This window comes from Panthera uncia, assembly GCF_023721935.1.
Source record: "Panthera uncia isolate 11264 chromosome C1 unlocalized genomic scaffold, Puncia_PCG_1.0 HiC_scaffold_4, whole genome shotgun sequence".
Taxonomy (NCBI): domain Eukaryota; kingdom Metazoa; phylum Chordata; class Mammalia; order Carnivora; family Felidae; genus Panthera; species Panthera uncia.
Genome location: NW_026057585.1, coordinates 65,080,504 through 65,096,089, shown reverse-complemented (window position 1 = coordinate 65,096,089; position 15,586 = coordinate 65,080,504). Strand labels below are relative to the sequence as shown.

Below are 15,586 nucleotides of genomic sequence, written 5' to 3'. Positions count from 1 at the left end.
TGGTCCTGGGAGAAGCAGAATTTATTGCTTCTGTTTCAAGACAACTGAGCTTTAGAAAGGGGGTGTGCCTTGTTCAAGGTTGTACAGCTAATAAATGATCTTTTGATTCCAAGCCCAATGTTCCTTCCTCTATATCATTGCCTTTCTCTATTCCATCTCCTTAATTATTCCAACAATCAAGCACAGACACCTAAGAACTATGAGTTTTCAGACTGAGTCAGTGTGTAAGGCATTGTTAAGGCATAGGATGCTTCATCTCATTACTTAAAAACAAAACTTATAATTTAGAAAATAATACATTTCAAAAAAAAAGAAAATAATACATTTCTTAAACAAAATGACTAACCTGAAGAAATATAAACCACTCTTGCTAGAAATAGTATTTTCTCCCTTTAATTAGACTGCTAATATACCAGATTAGTTTCACATATAGACCTATTTAGAAGTAACTATATTATTCTTTTAAATATTTTGTTATTTAGTTTTTTTTCTGTAAATATTATATGAACAGTTTAGCAGATGACTTCAACCTATAAATTCAAGCGTCCTGTGGTCAAAATATGCCACAAGCATCTTTCCTTACAACATCACTTTTGGAAATAAAGCAATTGAGAGGCCTAGTCTCTAGTCCTCAGTGGTCATGAACTGGATGTATGCTCTCAAGCAAGCCATTGTACCTGAGGCCCCCACTTTCTCTAACTGGCACTAACAATGACTGCCTTGCTGCCTCCCAAAGCTGACGAGAAAAGGGATAAGGTAGCTCTGTGAGTGCATTTTGCACCTGAGTGACACCTGTTGGTTTCTCTCAGGCAAGCAGTTTTTTGTGGCTTAAGGATGAGATGAATGTGGTAGGGAAGTAACTGCATGGGAGGTGGGGAGCAGAGGAGAAGAACTGAGCAGGAAGAGGAGATGGTGTGAGATTGTGTATGCTTCGGTAAGGAGTTTGGACTTTCTCTGCTAGGCCATTAAAACCACTGGAGGGTTAAAAAAAAATTTTTTTTAATGTTTATTTATTTTTGAGAGAGAGGGATAGACAGATAAGTCTCAAAAAGGGGAGGGGTAGTGCACAAAAAAACATAAAATACCTACGAATAAATCTAATCAAAGAGGTGAAAAATCTATACACTGAAAACTATAGAAAGCTTATGAAAGAAACTGAAGAAGAAACAAAAAAATGGAAAAAGATTCCATGCTCCTGGATAGGAAGAACAAATAGTTAAAATGTCGATACTACCCAAAGCAATCTACATATTCAAAGCAATCCCTATCAAAATAACACCAGCATTCTTCACAGAGCTAGAACAAATAATCCTAAAATTTGTATGGAAACAGAAAAGACCCCGAATAGCCAAAGCGGTTTTGAAAAAGAAAACCAAAGCAGGAGGCATCACAATCCTGGACCTCAAGCTGTACTACAAAGCTGTAATCATCAAGACAGTATGGTACTGGCACAAGAACAGACACTCAGATCAATGGAACAGATAGAGAACCCAGAAATGGACCCACAAACGTATGGCTAACTAATCTTTGACAAAGCAGGAAAGAATATCCAGTGGAATAAAGACAGTCTCTTCAGCAAGTGGTGCTGGGAAAACTGGACAGCGACATGCAGAAGAATGAACCTGGACCACTTTCTTACACCATACACACAAAAAAAACCTCAAAATGGATGAAAGACCTAAATGTAAGACAGGAAGCCATCAAAATCCTCCAGGAGAAAGCAGGCAAAAACCTCTTTGACCTTGGCTGCAGCAACTTCTTACTCAACATGTCTCCGGAGGCAAGGGCAACAAAAGCAAAAATGAACTACTGGGACCTCCTCAAAATAAAAAGCTTCTGCACAGCAAAGGAAACAATCAGCAAAACTAAAAGGCAACTGACAGAATGGGAGAAGATATTTGCAAATGACATATCAGATAAAGGGTTAGTATCCAAAATCTATAAAGAACTTATCAAACTCAACACCCAAAAAACAAATAATCCAGTGAAGAAATGGGCAAAAGACATGAATAGATACTTCTCCAAAGAAGACATCCAGATGGCCAACCGACACATGAAAAAATGCTCAACGTCACTCATCATCAGGGAAATACACATTAAAACCACAATGAGATACCACCTTACACCTGTCAGAATGGCTAACATTAACAACTCAGGCAACAACAGATGTTGGCGAGGATGCGGAGAAAGAGGATCTCTTTTGCATTGTTGGTGGCAATGCAAGCTGGTACAACCACTCTGGAAAACAGTATGGAGGTTCCTCAAAAAACTCAAAATAGAACTACCCTATGACCCAGCAATTGCACTACTAGGCATTTATCCATGGGATACAGGTGTGCTGTTTCGAAGGGACACATGCACCCCCATGTTTATAGCAGCACTATCAACAATAGCCAAAGTATGGAAAGAGCCCAAATGTCCACTGATGGATGAATGGATAAAGAAGATGTGGTATATATATACAATGGAGTTTTACTCGGCAATCAAAAAGAATGAAATCTTGCCATTTGCAACTATGTGGATGGAACTGGAGGGTATTATGCTAAGTGAAATTAGTCAGAGAAAGACAAAAATCTATGACTTCACTCATATGAGAACTTTAAGTGACAAAGCAGATGAACATAAGGGAAAGGAAACAAAAATAATATAAAAACAGGGAGGGGGACAAAACAGAAGACTCATAAATATGGAGAACAAACTGAGGGTTACGGGAGGGGTTGTGGGAGGAGCGATGGGATAAATGGGTAAGGGGCACTAAGGAATCTACTCCTGAAATCATTGTTGCACTATATGCTAACTAATTTGGATGTAAACTTAAAAAAATAAAAAATAAAATTAAAAAAAAAAAAGAAGGGGAGGGGCAGAGAGAGAGGGAGACACAGAATCTGAAGCAGGCTGCAGGCTCTGAGCTGTCAGCACAGAGCCTGATGTGGGGCTTGAACTCATGTACCATAAGATCATGACCTGAGCCGAAGGTGGAAGCTCAACTACCTGAGCCACCCAGGTGCTCCAAGAAGCCAGTGATCTTAAAAAGCAATGGCCATAAGAAAACTTGGGTTTTAGTGTTGGCTCTGCTTTTATAATTGATCATGTGACATAAGTAAAGTGCATCATTTTATTATGCCTTGATTCTTCCATCTGTAACATGACAGCATTGCTTTGATATCTCTGAGATCCTTTTCAAATATAGTAACGATTCCAATGTAATGTAATGATACATTATTTTGTCTGGTTTAGAGCATTTGGGTATTTTTAACATAAGTATCCATCACTGCTCTAAAGAAAGAATTCATTGCTATCATGCTTTCTTTAGCTGTAAGCCTTTCCTACCTCTTCTGCTTCTCTCCACTTAAGGTAATTACAGCAGATACTATTTACTATGTGGTAGGGACAGTTTACATTCTCGTATTTAATTCTTTCCACAACTCTCTGAGATAGATGTTATTATTTTTCTTTCAAAGAAAGAAAGGTGAAGAAATAAACATTCAGCATGGTCAAGTAAGTTGCTCAGTGTCACACAGCAGGTATCTGATGGAGTGGGATTCAGATACAGGTCGAACTGCAACCAAAACTTTTATTTTTAACTATGCTCTGTTTCTACTCAGCCAACATATCTCTCTGCAAGACTCAGTTCAAATTTATTTCCTTTCTAATGCCTTCCCTTACCACTGCAGGGTGAAATTACCTGTCTTTCCAACTGTAGGTATAATTTGTAATGCAATTTGCTTTATGTGTGTTTTCACTAGAATATGAACTCTTCAAGGTCAGTAACAATTTTTTATTTCTGTATCATTAGCATCTGGTATGGAGGTTGGCAGAGTAGCTGCTCAGCAAATGTTTTGTCATATGGAAGAACAAATACATGAACGAAATACAAATTAAACTACTTCTATTTCCTTATGTTGGCAAAAAGGATATCCTTGTGTTATCGATAAAGTCAAACATCATCCAGCAGTAGTTTGTGGATACAGACTGTAAGTTCTACAAGGGCAAGAATTATGTCATTATTTTCCACTCCTGTGTTTCCAGCACTGAGCTTAATGCTTAATGTAATAAAGGTGGATGGGTAACAGAGGAAGGAATCTGCATACCCTAAATTTGTAAGGTGTTCCCCCCACAAAGTTAATTTAAACAAACCTTTACTAACTAAGGGCCTACTCCACTAGAAGCTTGTTTATATTCACTGTCTTGTTCCTTTAAACATTAGAAAGAGAAAGAAAAAAAATTATAAGTTATACTTATGGATGGGGAAAAACTAGAAAGCAGGAGAAAAATACAAATACATTCATTACTTTGTTTTAGAATATAAAATGTCTGATACTATATTTCTGAATGTATCCATGTTTGTCTGTTTGGGGAGTTCATATCTATAGGTCTGGAGGAAGAAATGCTCTCAGAGCAAGAATGAGGGCTGTGTGATTACATAAGTGACAAGGAACACAGGGCACCAGTCCTGAAGCCAATCTGCCATTACCATCCTCCTTTCCTAGTATTCTCCAGTCATATTATAAACAGAAAGACCACACTTTCCAGTTGCAGCTGGAGCTTCTCTGAGTTGGCAAAAGAAGGAAAACAGAGGAGACAGTAATGGGAAAGAGTTATGGTATAAAAAGAAAAGGAGGCGGGAAGAGTGGAAAGAAGGGAGGAGAATAAAAAGAGTAAAATGGGATTGGAAAGAACAGGAGGGGTGGGAAAGAAGGAGAGAAAAGGAAAGAGGAAGGTTGGGGGATATTGACAACCTCACACTGAGTGGCACTGGGCCACTACCCAGTAGGTCCAGAGGGGAACTGAGAAGATGGCAGGGGCCCCTTACTGACTCTGAGGCAGGGGGAGTAGTAAGTAGTAGGGGTTAGATCATTCCTTAACTTTAGGACTCAACTATGTCACTACCAACTAGCTTGCAATGCCCAAGTAAGCAAATGGGCCACTGATGTTCACATGGCTCTAACACATCCAAGAGGTATGGCTTAATGACCAAAGCTCTGGTAGTGAATACTTCTTCTCTTGGTAACTGTTATGAGCAAAACAGAAAGCAAAACAACAACAAAAATCAAATAACTCAATGTTCCCAGCACCTTGACAATCAGCTTTGCTGGGAAAGGCCTGTGTCTGCTGCTATTTTGCTTGTCCCACAGTGCTTTAATTCAGTGGCATACCCACCAGACATTTAGTAAATAGTTGGACAGCTGGGAAATCTTAACATGAAGTATTGTTTTGATTGGAGGGTGGGGGCACAGAAGAACGTTTACCATCCTATGGTGAGAAATCAGTCTCTGCTTTGTGGAGAAAAGGTTGAAGACACAATAAGACTCCTGGAGTTAAGTCTTATGTTATTTGTTATTAAAGAGGTGAGGTCTTAAGATGTGCTTTTTAACAGTCTTTAGTTTGGTTGTAATTTAAGATGACTTTTACAAATTAGATCCTAATCCTTGCAGACACAGATGGCTGTTACAGAATAGCCTTGCAAAAACACTAGTCATTTGACTTGAAAGAGCATTTAGAAAAGGATGAAGGGCTATTAACTCTCACCCTACCCCTGGCTCTAGGAGGTCTAGTGAGTCCTGGGTGGGCTTTCTGGGTTTAGGTCTGGGTCTGGAATCTGGGTGGGCCTATGGCATCTGTTCTTATTTGGAACAGCTTCTCTAGTTCACTCTGGAATCAGAGATTTAGGAACAGACTGAGATCATTAACATTTCACAACAGCAAGTAAATGGTTATGTGTGAGGTACCATTCTGGGAACTTCAGGGGAGATAGACATGAACATGATATGGACAGCCTTTGTAAGAAATCATAGAACAACAGGAAAAGTGATATGAGAGAGGGATGTACAAACTGCAATGGGTACAGAGCTGAGGAGCCTGGGAGAAGGGGAGGGCTTCTGAGAGAGCATCGATGACATTTGAGCTGGGCATTAAAAGATGACCTCAAGCCAGGAAAAGTGGGGAGAGTGGATATTCAAAGAAAAGAGAACAGAGTATACAGAAGCAGAGAAACAAGAGAGTCTCGTGTCTTTTGTGAATAGTGAGCATCTCATTATCTCCTGGTGATGGAAATAAGTAATGAAAGGCAAAGCTTAAGGTGGGAATGGTAGGTATGGGTCAGATTGTGGAGAGTTTTTGAAAACATTCTAATGGGTCTATCCTTATCCTAGGTCCATAAGGAGCTATTAATGAGGTTTTCTGTTTGTTTGTTTATTTGTTTTAAACAAGAAAGGGAATGATCAGAATAGGGTTTTAAAAATCCTCTTACAGAAGCAAGCCTCTGGTTAAACTTTTCCTCTGGGGAGCTGGGCCCAACTTGATCTAAACTGGCCTTGGGATAGGGTTTGAGATAGAAATGGGGTTAGGTATGAAAGGAACATTAGAAGAGCCTGTTAACGAGATTGAATAGCATTCTTCAGCAGTGTAAAGAGTGAATGCTTGAGATCTAAATGAAGAGCAAATTTTCTTGGGGAGCTTGGGTGGCTCAGTCAGTTGAGCATCTGACTCTTAATTTTGGCTCAGGTCATGATCTCACAGTTGTGAGATCGAGCCCTGTGTTGGGTCGAGCTCTGCACTGGGCATGGAACCTGCTTGGGATTCTCTCTCTCCCTCTCTCTCTGTCCCTACCCTTTGCACTCTCCCCCCCCCCCCATCTCAAAATAAATAAATAAACATTAAAAAAAGAGTAAATTTTCTCTAAAACTAGGTGACTGACCCTCGATTTAGGGCAAATCCATAGTTAACATAGTCTGTACTGAAAAGGCTGAGTGTTCAGTCAGTAGAGCTCAAGGTGGGCAGATAGCAGGCCCAAAAACCTCTGCATTTCACTTCACAGTTCCCTTGCTTATTTACAACAGCAACTTTGTACATTTCTACCATATAGTCATTAATACTAACCATAAAACTCAGCCTTTTTAGAAATTGTTCCTCTCTCTCTCTCTCAAAAATAACTAAAAAAAACCATTAAAATAAAAAGGGGTGCCTGGGTGGCTCAGTTGGTTAAGCGTCCAACTTCGGCTCAGGTCATGATCTCATGGTTTGTGGGTTTGAGCCTCGCGTTGGGCTCTGTGGTGACAGCTCAGAGCCTGGAGCCTGCTTTGGATTCTGTGTCTCCCTCTCTCTCTGCCCCTCCCCTGCTCCTATGTCTGTCTGTCTCTCTCAAAAATAAATTAAAAAATTAAAAAAAAATTTTTTAGAGATTGTTCCCCCCACGCTACTCCCAGTAATTGGGTTTAAAAATTAATTGGAAAAAAAAAAAGTTTAATTTTAAAAGCCAGCAGCTCCTTAGACTTTCTCTCCTTTAGTACTTTCACTTTCAGATGAAAGGCCCAGAAGAGGAGTGCCTTAAAACCAAGGGTTGGGATTTTAGAAGTCCTCATCACAAGGGAAAAAAAAATTGTAACTATGTGTGATGATGGATATTAGCTAAACCTACTGTGGCTATCATTTCGCAATGTTCACAAATATTGAATCATTATATTGTACACTTGAAACTGATATAAGGTTATATGTTAATTATACTTAAATTTAAACAAGCAAACAAACAAACAAGAGCTGGGAGGGACTAAGTTAGTTCCTAAGTTTTATAAGTTCTTTAAGAGAGATGTTCATCACAGAACATAAGTATGAGAACCAGGCTGATCTTGAACCCCTTGACAGGGGTTCTTTCCTAAGTGTTCACACACTTAGAATTTAACTTCAGTGTCAGAATTAAAGTAGTTTTTTACTTGGCCATGCAGTCTACAGAGCACGTACATGCATGTGTTCCCTGGGACATGTTTGTGTGTGTTATATATAACAAAGAGGAAGAGATTGGAGCAGTAGGTGGGGCTAGTGAGAGAGGAACCAATGGCTAGCACCTGGAGTCCATTCCAGTGTCCTTGGCTGAGATACAAGTAGTAGGATCCTCATCCCACCTAGGGATTTTGTGGCTGAGTGGTAGAGCTAAACATATACCACTGGTTTCTGTCTCTACTCTGCAAATCTGACAGCCACTGTGAGGGACTAAGATGAACCTTAATTAAATTCTTGCTTTTGTGTTTTAGATGAAGTCTAAGTTATTAGAGTTTACATTATTGGATCAAAATGGAATCAAAGAATATTAAGATTTACTATGTATCCTAGAGGTAAGCTAGTCTAAGCCCTATCCCAGTTAAAGTAGGAACATCAGGAATGAATCCTTCCCCATGTATGTCCAGTAATGCTGGAAAGGGATCATTCAGTAGTGCATGGTTATCTCCAATGACAGGAAAATCACTACTTCATGACCCAAGATATTCCCTTCTTAGAAAATACTTCCCTATATGGGGCCAAATTCATCTCCTGTAACTTTGAAATCACTGGTCCCAGTAACGTCTTTGGAGCCTTACAAAGTAAGATCTCTCTTTTTCATGGCAGCCCTTCAAGTAACTGAAGACAACAATCATGTCTCCCATAGCCTTTCCATCTCCAGAGGAAATGTTCCTCAAATGACAGGATTTCCAGTTCCCTCATCTTCCGATCAGCTCTGCTCTAGACATGCTCTTTTTTCTTCAGGCTTCAGCATGGAGTCTAAGGACTGTTTTAGGGGGAGTTTATTTTGTACACAGCTGAACAGGACCATTAAATTATCTTCTTGTTGGGATTATACCTCTAAAAATGCATCTAGCATTTTGTTAGCAGCCACAACACATTAATGCTTATTCAGCTCAATTCAACAATAACTTCTGCTAAGGCATGGTCTTTCCAGCCCAAACATGAGTAATTAATTTTCTAAATCTAATGTGGGAATCTATCTCTAAATATTTCTGTAAAATTTCTATAGGTTTATTTTTGTCTATTGTTTTAGTATTTTAAGGTTTTTTTTAAATCTTGTTTTTCATAATCTATAAATCTGATAAAGTCTTAAAAGCATGGTGAGTAATAAAGGATTGAATATAGAACTTCCTGGTCTACTCTAGGTGTCACTTTCTGGACACCACCATTTAGTCAGCAATGAGACTACCTAAGTATAGAGTTACATCTCTCTATTTTGCCCCAGAATACATTAGAGACTATCAAATACTTTGCTGAAATACAGATACATAATGAGTATAAGTCATTCTCTGTGACTTTCCAGGATAGCAAAAACTGTCAAATCACAAAAAACTCTTGGTTTAGCATGACTTGTTCTAGTGAACCTATAATCGTTGACCCTGATCAAACTGTTAAGCTGATAAGCACACAATTCTCAGATCTACTCTGAGGTATATAGAGATGAGATCTTGGGAAAGATCTTGAGTCTGCATACAGATGCTTGAATAGGGGAAATAGCTAGGAAGGAAGAAAGATTTAGTACCTAATTTCTCACATAGGCTCCTGGGACATGTCTGTTGGCTTGGGAAGACATACCTCCTCCAAAGGCTGAGAAGAGAATGGTGTGTGCAACAAAGTACTCCTAGGCTTGTGGTCTTGTAGTAGGCTGTACCATTGGACTTTTCTTGGACTACTTTGTCCAACCCTAATGATGGGATATCTCCCACTGGACATATTTCCTAAAATAGGCATGTGAACTTACGTCTCTCCTTGGAAAGGTACTCAGTAACTTGAACTCGCCCCATGGAAATCCTTTGGAAGCTACAAAATCAAAGACAATCTGGAGCTTATTGCTGGCCAGGAACCGCCGCTCAAGGAACTCGCCACTGGGGGTCCGGATCCGCAGTTTGCTCACAGGTTCAGCATTTTCTTCCTTTGGCTCTGGAGGCAGGGCCTGCTCTAAGGAGAGTCGAATGGCCTAAAGAGGGAAAAAATCAGGTGTCAAAGTGTGTAACAGAAAGGACTGTGGAGAGTGGGGCAGGGAGAGACTAGAAAGAAGCTGCTGCTTTCTAGAAACTCATCAAAAAGTTATTGCTCTTTATTAACCAAGCCTGATGCTTGAACAATAGAATCACATATTTTTCATTTTCTTAATATTAGCCCAATAAGCAATTAATTAAAAGAAATCCCACCTTAATGACATATTAGTAAATTGATAGGTAACCACATAGAAAAGAAATGTAATTTGTTTTTTACTGAAGGGCTCATGGGTATCAAATACCCAAATTGCCTCCTTTGTAGGTTATGAATTAAGGCTATTAGAAGCATTTACAAAAGACATACAAGTAAATAATATATTTGAAAAGCATACATTTTCCAAGTCAAAATGACTGAAGAGTTTGTAGAATACTAGATATTATACAAACATGAAAATGGACTGGAAAGATTCACTTGAGGTGATGAACAACTTTGGAAATAGTGGTGATGGCTGCACAACATTGTGAATATAATTAATGCCACTGAATTGTACACTTAGAAATGGTTACAAAGGCAAATTTCTGTTGTATATATTTTACTACAATAAAAACAAAGTGGAATGGAATGAAAAGAAATTCAAATGTTAGCTTTATTGGAGGCAGAAGACCGTAGACCTATTTTCAGCCTTGTCACTAACTTGCTGTGGGACTTGGCCAAGTTCCAATTTCTGGACCTAGAGATGGCCAAAATTCTTTACTTCACAGGTAAAAATACAGACTTAAACAGATGGAGTAAACTGTTGAGATCTGATGGCTAGAGTTGGGCTGAACCTAGGTTTCCAGGTTCACAACCTACAGTATTGCATTGTTTCATATTCATGATACTCCATTGGAAGGAAATTAGAAGGTCTCTGATATAGGAATCTATGGCAGAAATTCACTAAAACCTTTTTGTCTCTGGTACTCGGGAGGCATCTGATAAGTAAGCCTGCCATTAGTATGCTCAGCCTTATATTTATATTCTTGCCTGGTTACTTTGACATTTCCATGTTCCCAATTTGTCATCAATAGAAAAACAAAATATTCCTTCAATTTATCTGTGACTATTATAACCAAGTAACATGAATGAGAGAAATTGAAATTTATATTCTCTAAATCCTCAACAGCAATTTTCATTTTTTAATAAAAGTTTATTTGATAGAGGGAAAGAGAGAGAGTGAGCACAAGCTGGGGAGGGGCAGAGAGAGAGGGGGAGAGAGACAGAATCCTAAGCAGGCTCCACATTGTCAGCACAGAACTGAACTATAAATAATAAAGGGGAACTATAAATAAAAGATACAGAATATCTAGAAAACAATGATTGTTGAAATCCATCATGTTGGAATTAATGGGACTCATCCAAGGCAGTGCTCAGAGGAAATTCATAGCCTTAAAATTCTTCTATTATCAGAAAAGAAAGAACAAAAATAAGCTCCGTTGGTAGGGCATGCAACCCTTGATCTTGGGGTTTGTAAGTTCAAGCCCCATGTTGGGTGTAGAGCTTACTTAAAAAAAAAAAAAAAAAGACTAGGGGGAAACACTAGGGGGAAAAAGCCAATAAAGTAAGTGGGAAAAAAGCTTAGAAGAAAATAATAATAAAGCTAAAGCATACAGGAATGCATTAGAAAAAAATATATAGTTAACCAATAAATAAGCTGGTTCTTTGGAGAAAATCAATAAGCTTCTACAAATAAAAAGAAACGCATAAAAATGTTAACCTATAGAGGGTGGGGAAAACAGGGTGGAAGAAAAAATGTGTTTAAAATAACCAGCAAAGAAACAAAGTTTGTTCAGACACCAATATAGATAAGAAACTAATTTTGTGTCATTCAGGATAATTTGGTTGGTTCTAATACTGGTTTTCAAAAAAACATTAAGAATTTCTGTAGCGTAGGGGCGCCTGGGTGGCTCAGTCGGTTGAGCGTCTGACTTCGGCTCAGGTCATGATCTCGCAGTCTGTGAGTTCAGGCCCTCAGTCGGGCTCTATGCTGACAGCTCAGAGCCTGGAGTATGCTTTGAATTCTGGGTCTCCCTCTCTCTCTTCCCCTCCCCCACTCATGCTCTGTCTCTCTCTCTCTCTCTGTCAAAAAATAAACATTAAAAAAAAAAAAGAATTTCTGTAGTGTATAGTGAAAGCTATTTTTCTCTATGACTCTGAAGTCATTTTCTTTCTTGAGGCATTGGATAATACCATCTACCTTAAAGGGGATAATAAAAGATGGGAATTACAAACACGATATATGTGAAGTTCCTAGTGTGGTGTTGGATACATAGTAGGCTTTAGTGAATGGTTGCTTGGGTTGCACTGGTTAAATAGTCCTATATTCTTGTTTTTTATATGGGGGAACTGATAACCCAGAAATGGAGACATAAGAAATATAATTCAAAAATCAGAATAATAGGAAGTTAAACCAGTTATTCTTGCCTTTTCTCCTTTCCTTTCTTTCCTTCTTTGGCTAGCATGAGGGAATTTACTTAATATTGGTGTTCTGATCAGCAACCAGTTTCAGCTGAACATTTTCAAATATTAAGTTATTTTAGTAATATTGTCATATATTAATAACCCAATGAATAGATAAACCTGTGTATATCAAAATTAAATTCCAGTTGTACTATGTCTATTACAGCATTCTCCATACTGTACCATAGTTATTTGTTTAATGTCTGGTTTCTCACTAGCTTACAAGTTCCTTAAGAGTATGGAAAATGTCTTACTGCTTATTGCAAGAGTAGCATATAGCACAAAATATATGCTCAATATGTATTTGATAAGAGAAGGAATAAACTAACATGTTAACTGAAATGATACATGCGAAAGTACTTAGTATGGTGATAAGTACACAGCATGTGCTAAATAAATGCTAAAAGAATCTGAATCTCAGGGGCTCTACTCCTAGTAACCAAGAACTCATCACTCCTTTCTCTGAGGTATGACTCCCTCCGGCATCAACTTCCAGACTAATTTTCAACATACATGTTCCTTTAGGGCTACCCAAAAGTTGCTTGTAGGAATAAACCACCTCTGTGGATTAGAGTTATATATATTTTCTAAACTGTTAAATGGGATCATTTGACTATTTCTAACACTGTGATTCTTTAAAACTATGTCTTTGATGGCCAATGTTCATCACCACTTGCCATCAGGGAAATGCAAATCAAAACTACAATGAGATATCACCTCACACTGGTCAAGAATGGCTAAAATCAACAGTACAAGAAACAACAGGTGTTGGCGAGGATGTGGAAAAAAAGGAACCCTCTTTCAGTGTTAGTGGGAATGCAAACTGGTGTGGCCACCTGCAAAACAATATGGAGGTTCCTAAAAAGTTAAAAATAGCACTACCCTATAATCCAGCAATTGCACTGTTGGGTATTTACCCAAAGAATACAAAAACACTAATTCAAAGGGATACATGCACCCCTATGTTTATACAGGAGCATTATTTACAATAGCCAAGATATGGAAGCAGCATACATGTCCATCAACTGATGAATGGATAAAGAAGATCTGGCGTATATATACAATGGAATATTATTCAGCCATAAAAAGAATGAAATCCTGCCATTTGCAATGACATGGATGGAGTTAGATGGCATAATGCTAAGTGGAATAAGTCAGTCAGAGAAAGACAAATACCATATGATTTCACACATATGTGGAATTTAAGAAACAAATGAGCGAATGGAAAAAAATGAGAGGGAGAAAGAGGCACACCAAGAAACAGACTCTTAATTACAGAGAACAAACTGATGGTTACCAGAGGGGAGGTAGGTGGGGCGATGGGCTGAACAGGTGATGGGGATTAAGGAGTACACTTGTGATGAGCACCAGGTGATGCATGGAATTGCTGAATGACTATATTGTATATCTGAAAATAATATAACACTGTGTGTTAAGTAATTGGAATTAAAATAAAAACTTAAAACTATGTCTTTGAGTTAAAAAAATATTTTTCCTGATTATAAAAGTAATATATAACCTTTGGAAAAAGAAAAATATTACAATTAATTTCCAGATTCACCATCCAGAGATAGCCACTGCTACCATTTGATTTTTTAAACCATTAATTTTTTAAACCATTTTTTAAGTGTATAATTTAGTGGCATTAAGTATATTTACGTGTTGTATTACCATCACCACCATTTATTTCTAAAACTTTTTCATCATCCCACTCTCCATCAATTTTCCATGCATAGTTTTATATAAATATATATTTAAATCTTTTTTAAACAAAATTTTAATCAGTGATATACTGTATAAAACTTTATGTTTTGTTCAAAGCCATATGTTCTGTCATTTTAAAGTTTTTTATTGAAATATGCTATGAAAAGGTACAATGTATATAGATAGTGTGCAACAGTATACAACTTGATAAATTTTCAAAAAGTGAACATACCCATATAACTGGCCATCAAAAGTCCTTTTGCCCCTTCCTGAAAATTATCTTTCTCAAAGTTAATCACTATCCTGACTGCTAACACTGCAGTTTAAAAAACTTTAACAATTAAATGCTATGTATGGTTAGGAAACAGGCTTTGGGTATGACAGACAGAGGTTCAAATCTTGACTCATAGGCATATAACAGTCTTTATGAACTTCAGTTACCCCATATAATAAATAGGGCCAATAATACCTTCCTCACAATTTTTTTTTGTATAACATGTAGTAATGTTTGTAAAACATCTAGCAAGTGCTGACACATGGCCAGCACTCAATAAGTGCCTAGCATTGAAACTCACGCTGTAATACGGTGCTCAACAGATGACAGTTGTTGTTGTTATCATTATCGTTATTATAATCCCTCTGCACCTACTTTAAATCAGAACTTAATGTGATATTTCCTGGTTTCTCCTCCTGTTCTTCCCTTTAATCCACCTGTATGCTTGCCTTCTATTTTGACATTTCCCTGCACACTATAACAACAGATGCTACATTATTGTCTGAACTCAACCAATTATACTACAGAAGAATAAACAACAGTAGCTCATTACCCCACTCATGGTGCAGACAATATCTGCTTCCTCAATGCACCTAGTCTCCAGGGCTTTTCCCCAGAATGAAAACAGACCTCAGATATCCCACACCAGTGGTCCCAATGTGGAAAACAATGAAGAGATATTAGGTAAGTTGGCAACCTTGGGATGTGAATACCCAAGTTTTACTGGCAAAAAAGAACAAACATACATCAGTAGCTAAGTTTCAAATATACTGGCTAAAAACAAAGGCCTCATATAAGTAAACACTGTTGTAAAACAATGACATAAAGGACACCTACACTTGAATAGCAGTCATAGTAAACACCATTGTTAAACTTCAATTTGATTTGTTCAACAAATATAATTTTTTATTTGTATTATTTTAGGTTTGTAACAAAACAAGGAAACCTAGTATAAGTTGGAAATATAAATTGATCTTGGACTTTTTGTTTGACTAAAAAATATGAATACTCAAAGCATTCACATTTGAAGGATGAGAAATGGGGACTTCTTTGAAGTGAAATTAGGAACTATAGATAGATACCCAGAAAAGACAGTTTCTATGCACTTACATTTTTTAAACAGGAAAAATAATATATTCTTATACCAATCTCTTACAGTAGGAATCAAAGACTGACTTAATTTACATACACAACATGCATACATAAATACATGCATATGCACATTATTTTCTGGGCTTCTGAGTACCCGTCATACTCACATATACAACAGTTTATAGCTAGTTGAAACAGAGTTTGAAATAGGCTAAAGCGAACAGTCATTAATTCCGTAAATTCTTACTGAGCACCTTCTATATGCCAGGCATTGTTTTAAATGAT

At 37.7% G+C, this 15,586-nt stretch overlaps 1 protein-coding gene across 6 annotated transcripts in view; it reads right to left on the bottom strand.

Moving 5' to 3' along the window:
- FAF1 (Fas associated factor 1) overlaps nucleotides 1-15,586 on the bottom strand; it is a 527,970-nt gene that overhangs the window by 31,736 nt on the left and 480,648 nt on the right. For all 6 annotated transcript variants that reach the window (XM_049618584.1, XM_049618586.1, XM_049618589.1 and 3 more), the window contains one exon: nucleotides 9,518-9,733. In XM_049618584.1, coding sequence (XP_049474541.1) covers nucleotides 9,518-9,733 — 216 coding nt within the window. The remainder of the gene's footprint in view (nucleotides 1-9,517; nucleotides 9,734-15,586) is intronic.